At 34.9% G+C, this 13,356-nt stretch overlaps 5 protein-coding genes across 9 annotated transcripts in view; all 5 read right to left on the bottom strand.

The window, feature by feature from the left end:
* The window catches only part of LOC129794093 (GPI mannosyltransferase 3), a 1,193,052-nt gene that overhangs the window by 434,207 nt on the left and 745,489 nt on the right, over positions 1 to 13,356 (bottom strand). The window lies entirely within an intron of this gene.
* Positions 1 to 13,356, bottom strand: part of LOC129794120 (cytoplasmic tRNA 2-thiolation protein 1) — a 1,132,104-nt gene that overhangs the window by 434,207 nt on the left and 684,541 nt on the right. The gene's annotated exons all lie outside the window — the stretch shown is intronic.
* LOC129794129 (plasma membrane ascorbate-dependent reductase CYBRD1) overlaps positions 1 to 13,356 on the bottom strand; it is a 1,128,201-nt gene that overhangs the window by 434,207 nt on the left and 680,638 nt on the right. The gene's annotated exons all lie outside the window — the stretch shown is intronic.
* The window catches only part of LOC129794176 (cuticle protein 8-like), a 500,748-nt gene that overhangs the window by 434,207 nt on the left and 53,185 nt on the right, over positions 1 to 13,356 (bottom strand). The window lies entirely within an intron of this gene.
* Positions 591 to 1,116, bottom strand: LOC129794297 (cuticle protein 19). The gene is made up of 2 exons (XM_055835088.1): positions 1,003 to 1,116; positions 591 to 908 (listed from the first exon to the last, which is right to left on the bottom strand). The coding sequence occupies exons 1-2, from the start codon at positions 1,114 to 1,116 to the stop codon at positions 591 to 593; spliced, it is 432 nt and encodes a 143-aa protein (XP_055691063.1).

The raw sequence follows: 13,356 nt of genomic DNA, 5'->3' as shown, positions 1-13,356 counted from the left end.
AATAAAAATTTAGTTGTGAACAGGGTAGTGAAAGTTTGTAAAGGAATGAATTCTTATCTCAAGAATTGAAGGCTGTATTGCCAATATTTATAAAATGCTATCAGAGTTGAATGTTTTGTAAAATTATAGATAAAATTTAAGAGTTTTGAATTAAAAAAATATTTTTAATCTCTAAATATTGGGAACTATTTCATATGTCTACCCAGACTAATAAAATTTTATTTTAGCATAATCTACACTCTGTTTAGGCTGACTTTGCACAGATGCTCCACCCCGAAAGCGAGCTTTAACCAGTGAAATAGTTTTGCTAGAATTTATTACTCAATCAAAAGTCTTAAATGAAATTTTCACATTATTTTGTAGAAAACATGAGCAGACGTCCTACCGTTTTTTGGTCAATCTTTATCTTTATCTATTTTCAAAATTTCTCAACTCTGTTGCAATAAGAAAAATTAAAGAAAAAGTAATATCAACCATCCACAGTATTCAGGAAGTATGAAAATTGAATCGTAAAAGACACGATCAAGTATAAAATTGAGCAGCAAAACTCTGAAGAAGAGATTAAAAAAAATTATTATTAAAAAAAATGTTTATTTGGGGAAAAATTGGAGAGGAGGCTGCTGGATGAGCGCCACTGGTTGTGTGTGCTGGAAAGGCTGTGATGGTTGCTTCTGCTCGGGAGATCGCGTATAGATAAATTGGTACTGGTTGGAGGCTGGTGTACGAGTTTGGATGGCCGTCCTGAAGCCACTATTTCCACTCACTTCGTACCTCACGGTCCGTATGACGCCACCGGGCTCGAGAAGAGCATAGCGTCCTGACACTTGATCACCTCGGCGTCCCTCCCAATGGTCCATCACGAGGCCATCCTCTGGATTGTCGATGAAGTACCGGAATGAGTATTTCACCTAAATTCATTTTAAAGAAGGAAAGTCGGTGATCACGAAGCATTTGGACATACGCAATCACTTTGCGCAGCAGCGGTCACTTGATCACACTGACCTCATCGTCATGGTGGTAATTCTTGTAGTCTGCATAGAATTCAACGAATTGCTGAAATGTCAGGCGAAACAGTAGAAATGTCACCAGGTACCGGAATATGATCTGAAATTGCATGACAATGGGATCAAAAATCGCGTGTGTGTGGTAAGATAGTAAAAATTCAGGCCATGTTTGTGGGTGGAGGAGGAGTGATGTAGAGTTGCATGGTAATAAAAATACTTTAAAAAAATATTTGAAATTCAATCAATCAAATACACTTAATATGACAAGAGTGATTGTTGATATTCAGCATTTTCCTCGCAAGAATGATCGCAAAGGATCCTAAAAGTAAAATACAATGCGTCCTTGGCATTTAGCCTCTGCAAGAAGTTCTACTTTTTTACGTACAAAAAAAAACTTGTATGATTTATTTGACAATTTGATCACTCGGGGACTCTCTTAACCCGTCCCATTTTTTTACGGGCTCATAATTGGGTGGAACACACATATATTCAACCTCAATATGTTGGTAAATATTAAAAGTTGGCAAATTATTCAATTATGCATTCTGGAATGTAACAAAATCGTGTTAAAACTATGCAATTTGTGATGAAAGATCATCCCATTTTCTGATCATAAACTCACAATTTTCATCACGTGTGATGGCTCATTTCATGGAAGCGATGGTGGAGTCCATCGAGTGGTCGTGACTTGAAAAGCATCACAAAACTGATCAAGCTCACTTAATGATCAAATATCGCGATCACCGCCTGTGACGAGAGAGTTTTCCCCGTGTATGTAGTCGGAACTAAAATGCACCGATCAGTAGGGCTTCACTTCCTCAACTCGAGAACCTGACCACACTCAACCTTCGAGCTTGTAATTGCTTTTCGTGTTTATATGAAGACACTCTCTGACCTTCTCCATGCCTTAAAAACAACATCATCGTAAAACAGGCAACATTTTAAGAAGAAAAAAAAAACATTTAACGCTGCAAGTGTCACGATTTTTTGCTACATATAGTGTAGGTTCCTAAAAATATATTATCTCACAGCTTTTATTAACAATTAACATTTTTTCCTACTGCTTTTTAATGCTGCTGATCGAGTTTTTTTTTCGCAATCTTATGGTTGTTTTTGGTTCTTCATCATCAATGTAATTCGTGCGGCAAAAATGTCATCAAATGCCTTTGGGCTCAACTGATCTTTTACTTTATATTTTTTTCTCATTGAGTCACATCGCTAAATCCTTTGAGCACACTTTTTACGTGAAAAAGATATACGATCGCGGGTATGGATTTATAGTTTCATGAAAAATTCAAGGCGCGCTTTTATGGACTTAAAAATAATAATGTTTCGTCTATTTTATTTGATTGATTTATTGCTTTGATAAAATTTTATTTTCTATTGTGGAACTGCTTAAGGCATTTCTAATTAAATGAAAAAATATATAGATATTCAAAAACTTGATTTTTTGTGTTAATTGAGTTTCAAAGAATTTAAATATAATTTTCATTGCATCTTCTAATGAAAAAAAATTAAAAAAAATAACTTTTCTTTTCTGTTTCAATTTCTGATTAAATAATGTAAGGTAAAAGAGAGGAAAATTCATAATTTTCTCCGAAAAATGCTTCAAAAGCACCCTAATTAAATACTTTAAAAAATTCATCTTCAAATGTAAAGTTATGTGATCCCCTTTGGAGCATAAAAAAAATTCATCTTAATTTGCTTTATCAGAACCATGTGAAATTTTGACGCAATCATCTCTAAACCAATATGTTACCTCATAATAATTTAGTCGTCGAAAATCAATCGATCGTAGTGCTAATTTTATTCGCATTTAATTTTCAAACTAGTGTTTTATTGAAATTTTCAGCGATAGCACCAATTGCTGAAACTTTCTTCAAATTCCGCACAGCAGAGCTCGTGTGAATGAGAAATTTGCCACTGCATAATATGAATTTCATTGAGATTTCATCAGTGCAAGATCACCCAGGATTATCACATTCGTGATCACAGCGATCCCACGTAAATTGACTGACAAATTTACCCAAATTGATTCTTGCACAACATCAGTCTGCGCGCTATGGGGCCGGGTGTGTGAGTTGATTTGGCGACAGAAAGAGATCATTTGGTGGATGGTATTAGTGGCAGGAAGTAGAGTGCCCCGTGAGATAAGATTAAGTAATTATATATACGAGAGAAGTTCTTGTTGGCGTGTCTTTAAGTGAAAATTGCATGAATATTTAATAATGATGATAAGGGGACACCGTGGTGATGGATTGCGTAAAAGACACGATCGGCAGTTCGCATGGGAACTACACCCGATACGCGACTCTCTTGCAAGCTGATGGAGATCGCACGAGAGAGATGGATGAGCGGGGAATGTGACAATAATCCAATTACCTGTCGGAGACGCTATTTAATTAAATTCTATTAAATAATTTATATTGAGTGGAGGTGATTTTTTCATGTTCCATGAATTATGTATGATTTATGTCTTCCCACTGCGCCAGTCACGTAACCGCTCTTCCATCTACCGCGGTTGCTTCTTAGTTGGCGTGCGAGTTCCATGCAACTAATATGCAACGTCGCGTGCAATTTTTATTTAATTTTTTTTTAACGGAAACCTGCTGCAGATGAAAAGAATTTGAAATCAATTGGTTTTAGTGAAATTGTCTATATACAAATTTTCTCACACTCTCTTTTTCAATAAACAATCGTTGTGCCCTCGTGCTTTTGTCCAGAAAGGGCAAAGGGAAAGGAAATCGTTAATTTTCTCTCAGCTCAATACGCCCAATACCATTTCCGGGAGTTTGTGTGTGAAAATTTATTGGTGGAGTTTGCAATTGAAATTTATATCGAATGGAAATTTTCGCGAATGCATAAATTCATCCAATGGTCGCGCTGGTAGTTGAATGTTTAATATTATGCGCAAAATTTGCTTGCAATTGCTCAACGTCTTCCGATGGAGGCTGCAAGAGTGTCAAGAACGCGAAGTATCTGCGCGGATTTTTTTCTCTTCAGCATCGCAGCATATTAGCTGTGATTCTTTCGAAGAAAAGAATAGCACAGCTTCTGTGTACCACCTAAAATGCAAAGTCTTCAGATCGGGCTCAAACTCGGGATGAGCACGAATTAGGGTCCCCACATTCCAAAAAACGTATGTCAAAAAAAATTTTCCGGCCGTCCGTCCGGCCGTCCGTCCGGCCGTCCGTAGTACAACGCCTAATTACAAGAGAACGGTAATAGATAGAGACTTGCGGTAAAAGGCAAAGTTAGTATATCGACCTGATGTCGTCAGATGGTAAACTCAAATCCACCCCCCCACCCCTCCGTCCGCCATTTTGGAACACCCCTAAATTTTGTTTTCGCTATATCTCAGGCCCTATTATAGCTAGAGGTCTGAAATTTTTATATGTTGTAGGGGCCATCAAGACCTTTCCAACGATACCTCATTTTCGAAAATCGGTCAAGCCGTTTAGCCAATATGGCCGTCACAAATTCTTATCGAAAATCGGCCATAACTCTAGAACGGCTTGACCGATTTTAATCAACCCGGGGTCAAATGAAAGCTCTCAACAAACCCTACAACTCTCTAGAACATCCTAAGTTTCAAAAATGACCGTTAGGGGGTCAAAAATCAAAAACAAAATTTTCGATGAGTTTTCGATGAATATCTCGAAAACTACACGATGCATTTTCTTCAAATTTTCATATGTTTTAGCTGTCTATATTATCTAGCTCCATGCCAAAAATGAAGAAAATCTATGTCGCCGTTCTCGAGATATAGCCTTCCAAAGTTGGCATGTCATATCTCGGGTTCTACAAGTCCGATTTTGATCAACTCAAGCGCAAATGAAAGGTTTCGTGAAACCCTACAAATGTCTAGAACATTTCAATTTCGAGAAATGACCGCAAGAGGCGCTAAAGTCAATATTTTGCATATCCAAAATTTTTAAGTCTAAATATCTCAAAAACTGTACTATGCATTTCGTTAAAATTTCAGTATGTTATAGCTGAGGTCAATACCTTTCTAACGATAGGTCATTTAAGAAAATCTATGGACCCGTTCAGGAGATATACATAAGGGTTTTAATATTTTATTTAATTAATACGCAAATTCTTAGGCGCCCCGCGAAGCGGGGCGCCTTATATATAAGGTATATAAATATAAATGCAAAGTAAAATATAACGGTAAAATATAAATATATATAGCTGCATGGTACAGATTAAGGAGAAAAGGGAATGTACATGGTAAGTTTCACTTACGGGCTGTGATTCTTCCTTCAGAGGCCATGCAAAGTCTAATAGATAGCTGCAGAGTATGGATTAATAAGAAAAGGGAATGTACTGGTAAGTTTCACTTACGGGCTGTGATTCTTCCTTCAGAGGTGAGTCTAAGTGTGATATTTGATATAAGTTTGGTAGTGCAAACTCTGGGGAAGGATGACTCGCGCCACGAATCACAGCCAATGCGCGAGTTAGCCTTCCCCCAGAGTTTGCACTACCAAACTTATATCAAATATCACACTTAGACTCACCTCTGAAGGAAGAATCACAGCCCGTAAGTGAAACTTACCAGTACATTCCCTTTTCTTATTAATCCATACTCTGCAGCTATCTATTAGACTTTGCATGGCCTCTGAAGGAAGAATCACAGCCCGTAAGTGAAACTTACCATGTACATTCCCTTTTCTCCTTAATCTGTACCATGCAGCTATATATATTTATATTTTACCGTTATATTTTACTTTGCATTTATATTTATATACCTTATTTTTCAATTAAACGCTCTGAAGATAATGCAATTAATTTATTAATTTCTCATTGTTCATTGTCACGTTTCGACGTTAGAATGCACATTTTCAGCATTGTACTCAAGATCATTGAATTTCCCGTTCCCTCCTGCGGCACTTTTCGTGAACATTAACATGAAAGTACGTTGTAGGCCATTCATCGCGGGTCATTTTGTCTCGCAATAGATTCACTGATGCGTTATTGAAATACCACAGAGTGTGAAAAAAAATCTTTTCAGCAGTATCCTTTACAAAACTCTAAATCACCTGTCGATTAGCATGTGGTGGAGGAACAAAGATGATCTCTAAAATTAACCTATATACCAAATTTCGTAAGAAAAAAGAGCCACAAAGCAGTACAGTTGCTTGCAAAATATCAATTTGTCCTACATTATACATTCAATCTTATTCAAAATATGCCCTGCGGGATATTTGCTCAAGGAACAGAGAGAAAAATATTTTGCTTCTTACTTTGTTAAGTCTGGAGAATTCTTTGTTAAGTTTTTTTAAGAAAATTAATTAAGATTTCTTCTGTCAAGAATCAAGAATCATTTATTGTAGATTTTGGGTCTTATTCAGCGACCAAGAAACCCTTGAAATTCGCTTGATTTCAAGGGTTTCTTGGTCGCTGAATAAGGCCCTTTATACCAATTTGTGAAAAATATTCCTTTTTTTTTCTATAAGATTTAGGGTTTTCTTTATAAGAAATTTCTCTGAAATAGAAATATCGCAAAATTTCTTTGAAAAAAATATAGATTAATAAAAGTTTAAATTTCCCTAATTTCTAAAAAAATAAAATAAAATTATTTCACTTTCTTATCTTTATAATTGTTTGTTAGATGAGGTCATCTTATACTATAGACTCCACATGCATCACTTGCGTCACTTACGACAAAATGCTTAACAAATTTTCTTTCCTACAACGGCTGATACAACATTAATTTATAGGTGAAACAAAACTGCAAGTTTCTTACAAAAAAAAAGTAAAGGAAAAATTTCCTTATTTCTGAGATATTTTCCCCTGAGGCACACAATATGAATGATTTGCATTTATTAACATTTTATGACATAAAAAATATAATGTAATGCGAACTAATTCAATTAAATAGTCAATGTAGATGTTCCGGATAACTTTCGCATTATGCTTTAACACAGCATTTTATAATTCTTATTTGGTTGGAGCGTGTGGGAAAAATCTTCCCTTGAACTGTGTGTGTTGAAAGTGAAAGAAAAGTTGGTTTTGTGTTTTTTTGTTGTTATTATTTTTATATATTTCTCGCGAAAGAGAACACGAGGAAGATGATCTTCTTGAACGAAAAGATCACGTGTTTGTTAGAGATCTCACCTCCGTGGAATGCAATATATTGAGGAAGGTGAGGAAGAGCAATGTGTGTGAATATCAATCAAATTGAATGAACATCACTCACCATTGTTGTGAAGTTTTGTGTATGAGGAAAATGACACTCAAAGGACACGTGAAGGCGCTTCTTCGCCTTTTTTATGGGCTTATTTAGCAAGAAAAAATTTATGTAAATGGAAAGAACGATCACACGAGATCACCTCGCAGCCACAAACTAAGTACGATGGTGTTTTGAATGGGAAATTTATGTGTCTTCTGCTGCGATGACGAAGAATAATATTGAGATGGTAGGAAAAAAGGCCACATTTTAGCATTGCGGATGATGCACTAAATCGTGCCACAAACACATAAAATTATTAACTCATGTACGTGTCTGCTTGAGCATCAATAGCATCAACTACGGCGCACAAATTCCCCATCACAGAGAATGTTGGGCAATAATCTTAAGAGAGTGTTACCTTAAGATCGAAACCTCAAATGCTTCTACTTCGATAAATCTCTGCTGAGCTTTTTGGCAATAATTGCACTTTTTTGCATTCTCCCCTTCAAAATCCCAGGACTTTCACTTCATCCGCGATGAGATTTCCTCAATTCCCAATTGACTAACTCCTAAACTCATTGGCAATCGTGATCGTGCGATGAGCGATGTCTAGTGAAGTGTTTTATACTTGGGTGCAAGAAATCCATAACAAGATTTACCCTGCTTTTCAACAATCTTAGCACTTATAATGATTCTCTGTTTTTTTTGCGCTATCTTACCGTGAAAAATGCCACGAAATTTTCACCAGACAAGTTTTTGTGATGAAAAACTTATTTTTCTCTCTTCATACGACACGTTTTTAAAGGAATAAACCCATTCGAAAAACAATAACTTTCTGATTTTACATTCACTGTGAAGTAAGAGGAAAATCCGGCAAACATGGCAGGTACAAATATGTTGTAAATACACACAGCATCAATTGCTATTGTTTATGAAAAGTCACGATGCTACAAGTGCAAAAAATTAACTCCAATGGGATGTCATCCATATATTTGCTTTTTATTGCAACATTTTGCAGCTCTAGATTGCAAAGCTCCATAGGTATTTATTTCACTTTGAAATAACTTTTGTTCCAATTCTGCCATGCAAAAGTGATTGGCATTCAAGCAGATGAGTGCCTTTTTGCTTTTTCACGGTCTCTCAGCATTTTATGGTTTATCAAAAAAAGTGAGAGGGCTTAAATAGTCTCTAATTGAGCTATTTTGCACGTCTTCAATGTCTTATGGTTATGGGTTCAATGTATCATAAGGTACAGCTGATTCAATAAAATCTGTTTAAGAAATGAGTTTAAAAGAATTTATGCTTCTTTGTAAAGTAATAAAAAATTAAAACCTATGTAAATGGTATGAACTAAAACAGAAGTGCTATAAGAAAAATTTCTTATTCTTAAACTGTTTGTCGAAAAAATCTAGAAGATAAATCTTCGATTCTTCTTATTGTAACAGCTCTATTGTGAGAAGAATAAACTTCCTGTTTAGATTAGAAATCTTTGAAAATAAAAACGAACGTTGCGGTAGAATTTGCAAAAACGGGCATTAACATAAAATTGATTCTTTATTTTTAGCATGTTATTTTCATTGTATTCATTGCCACCATCCACACCATCTCTTTGTCATACATAAAGTGTTTATTTCAGAAAGGTATTTGGCTTCTCAGAAAGCTCGATCGTGATCACAAGTGCGATCCCTCGTAGTTCTCCCACAAGAAGTGATTGTGAGGTCACCGAGATGATCAAATCGTCTTTCTTGTGTGGACTCATTACTGCGCATTGGGGACTGTTTGCACCATTATTGGCGTCGCTGCGGCAATTTGGGCTATTTATCAATGCTTATGGAGTACCTACCTCTATGGTCTTCACGCTCCAATCTTACTTCAGCTTGTGGTGTGGGTTTCTCGCGTTTCTCGTCATTTGAAGGCTGCTCCAGCGGAATTCAATCGTATTCAGCAGGTTCCAGTGAATCAAACCAAAAAATTTAAAGTGTCTGCGTAGATAATGCAGATGATGGCGCAAAACGAGAGCACGCAGCATATAGCTCGTCAAGGACTTAAAGCATCGGAATGGTGGGAATGTGGATCATCGCAGCCTCACGATGGGCAAAGTAAAGCACAGCATAGCATAGCTTCTGTAATGGAGTGATGGGAAAAGTCATTTGTGTCAAAATGGATTATATCTGACTATGGGTTGAACAATGGCAAATTGTTCAAGTGATCGCTTTTCTTGCCAGCGCCCCTGCTAGGCACCATGTGCGAGAAGTTCATAATAATATTTGATGCTAAACTGTCATCTTGATGTCATTTCCAGTTTTGACTTATAAACCGTGTTCACCTTCAGTAAACTTACACACATTGCTGGGTCTTTAAAGATGTAAATTGTTTGTATTTTTTCTGCAATTCATTCCACCACCGGAATATATTAAAGAGCATACATATAGGTAAATCTCCATATGGGACGTACAGAATTTATAAACACTCTGCTGTGAGTTTCTGTGTGCTGCTGGGGACGAAATTCAAAGAAGAGGAGGTTGTAAAAAATGATGGTGGCGCAGATGAAGTGAAAAAAGCTCACAGCACACACACACCATTTTCTGGTTGTGTTTTAATTAAAATCAGAAACGATGAGGTGGGAATAAAAACGTCTTCGCGGTTGCGCAACTTCAATTACATTTTACCCATTATAACATACTCCCCTGTATCACCGATGATATTATTCATAGTTCAGACGTGTATATTGAATTAATCCCGGGGCTGATAAATCCTATGTTTCGATGATTTTAAGATGTAATTTTATTTTTTTATTTAATATAGGTAACTATTGGTTGTTACTGGACAGAATTCTGATGCATCAGTTAGGGTTGAAAGCTTTGAGAGCTTTTATGTTGCAATTACACGGAAAGAAAGGATATGTGTTTAAAATTATTCTTTTTTTTGTGCTTTGAAAAAATAAAATTAAAATGCTGAATTTAATCAAACCTTTATATAATGAGGAACTTAGGACAGCAATAGAGCTTTTTTTTTATTATATAGGAGATGATGAAAGCTATAAAAGCTCTATTAAAAAATAAACGTTAATTTCCTCTTTTAATATCCATATAATTATTTTTATTTGCAATTACTATTATAGGTATGTTTATATACACAAATCATTAACTTGTCAGTGCATATTAATTTTTATTGAGCATTTACCTTCAATGACCAATAAAACGTTACATTTTGCATTTGAAATCCCCTTTTAGTGGCCCTGTAAGCGACAATAAATTTAGTGACAAGCCCCTAACCATGAATAAATATCATGTTAAGTAATCTATTTGTATAAAAATATGATGGAAACATCAGTAAATATTTGCCTTCTAAAGCTTGATTATTATATATAGCATACATATGCCTAGAATGTTACCTCAATGTGCTTTCTCTGGGGCACGCGATGACCATTTCCACATAATTTTAGCATTCTCATGCGGGATCATTGAACGTCTGTGGGAGATCACGGAAAAGGAGTTAAAATATTTCCACACTTTCACAATATATTTTATTCTTCTCGTTTGGGACCTCGCAACATATAAAATGTGACAGGAAAATTTTCATGGAAATGACGTTTCAATCAAGTTGCACATTGTTCTTTATGAGGGGCAACCAGCGAAGAATATTTTATAAATTCAATTATAAAATGGATGTTGTACACGAAGGTGGAACCACCAGAGAGTACCAGTTTCAGGGATAAATGGATATAAATTGTGAGCTCGTGGTGTTGAAATGTGACCAAAATGACCGCGGACTTAGGAACGTCCCAGGTGAGACCTTGAGGAAGATTGTGAAGAATTTTATGATTATGAAATGAATTTTGTATTGTCGCTTTTAATCGATTAATGGAACATTATTTATCAGGTAATTGATTTTTTATTACTTTTTTTTCGATGCTATATTAATTGATCTTTCAAAAGATGATTGATGAATGTAATGCAATACCACTCAGTGTCGTATAAACAAACCTTTCAATTTATAACTGATGAAAAATGATTGGCTCTCTTTATTATGAAAACAATAAATTTAATATTGAAAGCTTTTTTTGAAGAAGAAACTTTCTGGGAAGTTTTTTCTTATTGTTAAATCTTTGTTTAATGAATTAAAAGAAAAAAATAATTAAATTAAATATTAGAGCCATAGGTCGATAGGAAAATTTTATAGAATAAATGTTATCAAGTTAAGATTTTATTTATTGAACTTTTTTTTGTTCAAGAAAGAAATTTTTAATTAAAACGAAAATAAATTTCGGTCGCACGCGAGTACTCAATGAAAAAAAAAAAAAGAATTATAGGTATGTTGAGTTGAAAAATGGTGTCAGACGACATCACAATAAATTTAGGCCTATTGGAAAAGCATTAGAAATTGTAATGAGATGATAATGAAGGTGCAAATGTGTTGCTCAATGTCTCGTTTTCTCTCGTAGGACAAGACACTTTTGTCACATTTCACTGTGGCAATTTGCCATGTTATTCTGCGTGTTTGTCCTATTGGTCTTGAATGCAAATCCATTTTGACTCAATACCGCACAAACGACTTATTTTCTCCACTTCGTCCCTCAATCTTGTCAACTAATACTTTTTTTTTCTGTTAACCACTAAGTCCTACAATTTATGTAATTTACAACATTTCTTACGTCTAATTATGTTTTCTTTGGTGATTTTAAGCAGGAAAAGCACACGGTGGTTGTTTTATCGTGTTGAGGGCACCAAAAGTTGTGACAAACATAAATCAATGCGCGAATCGGGAAATGGAGCGATATATACTTTCAATCTGAAGAATTTGCAAAATAAGGAAAAGATTTCAACAAACGAGTTTTCAGCATTAGGTTTTAGCTCTTTTTATTTTTTGATAAACTGACCTTTTAATTCAGTTTTGTAACACTGAACACACTAATTAATGTGAATTCATCAGTGTGGCTTTTAGCTGTATGTTACTCCAGTGTCTCACACAATATGTGAGAAAAGTTTTTAATGTGATTTGGAAGAATTTTGCACTGAAATTTTGCAAACATTAAAAAATATGTGATGGTTTTTAGGAAAGATTTGCATTTTATTTACATACAAAGTTAGATGTTTTTATTTCTATTTTTTGTGTGTTTAATAAAATTCAGAGCCACTGGATTGTCTTACATTTTATTATTCTGCTGGAGAATTATCTTTTTTCACACATAATTTAATTAAAGAGCAATTAAATGATTTAGTCTGTCTAGAAAAAGATGTTTCATTTTTCTAAATTAATTAAGGATATAGCGATGGAGGCGCCTGGTTAAGGGATGCAAGACAAGAAATATGTTAAAAACGGATTCAGTAACTCCTAAAATTTGAATTTTAAAGTCAAATTTATATTTAATTTTGTTTGTTTTTTTTTACAAATAGTTAATGAAATTAATGAGAATTGATTAAACTACGGGAGATCTAATAATAAATTTAATGTCATTGATTAATTCAAAATTGCATTATCTACTTTAAATTTTAATAATAAGGCCAACCTTATCAGTTACTACGGATAAATAAATAACCGGAAGTTACAATTTATGCTTCAAATTTCACTAAATAGTACCATTCATATTATTTATCATTCATTTATACATTGAAATTGGCGGAAAATCTTGTATGATGGCCAATTGATGTTAGTTGATTTGTTAAATAAATATTTAGGCTAGGCTCCCGACCTTTACTTTGTTACAACTTGAATAATATATTCAATCGCCAGCTCATTGCGAAATGTGCGTTTACCTTCTCCCCTTGTTTGTAAGATATATACCAGCACAACTCACGCAGTCTTCCTCACAGTCATTACGCACAGCATAGCAATGGGGGAAGTTCTATTTGGTATGCACAACTCCTAACAAACTGCTTTTATTGGTAAATGTTGTTTTAATTGTAACAGAAGACGTCGATATGGTACAAAAAGGCGTCTGCTGCGGTAGAAGAATTTGCAGCGCACTTCGATAATGGTTGGGTACGAAACATCATCAATCACTCAATCACACTCCAAGTTGAGATATCTGTGATTCCGATCGGCATCCACAACGAGATGGTAATTGTCAATTTATCGGTCAATTTGCATAAAATGCTCCAAGCTGATTTTCTATGCAAATTACATAATCACCAACACTCTTCTTGCTTCTGCATTTTATGTATATTTTATTTTATT

This window comes from Lutzomyia longipalpis, chromosome 3, assembly GCF_024334085.1.
Source record: "Lutzomyia longipalpis isolate SR_M1_2022 chromosome 3, ASM2433408v1".
NCBI classification, from domain to species: domain Eukaryota; kingdom Metazoa; phylum Arthropoda; class Insecta; order Diptera; family Psychodidae; genus Lutzomyia; species Lutzomyia longipalpis.
Note: the sequence above shows the minus strand (reverse complement) of the source record. Positions and strands in the feature narration are given on the sequence as shown.

Bases quoted from the DNA above. Each gene is read 5' to 3' on its own strand.
- LOC129794297 (XM_055835088.1), bottom strand. From the start codon at position 1,116: ATGCAATTTCAGATCATATTCCGGTACCTGGTGACATTTCTACTGTTT. The intron at 909-1,002 runs GTCAGTGTGATC...AAATGAATTTAG, and splicing joins ATTACCACCATGACGATGAG to GTGAAATACTCATTCCGGTA.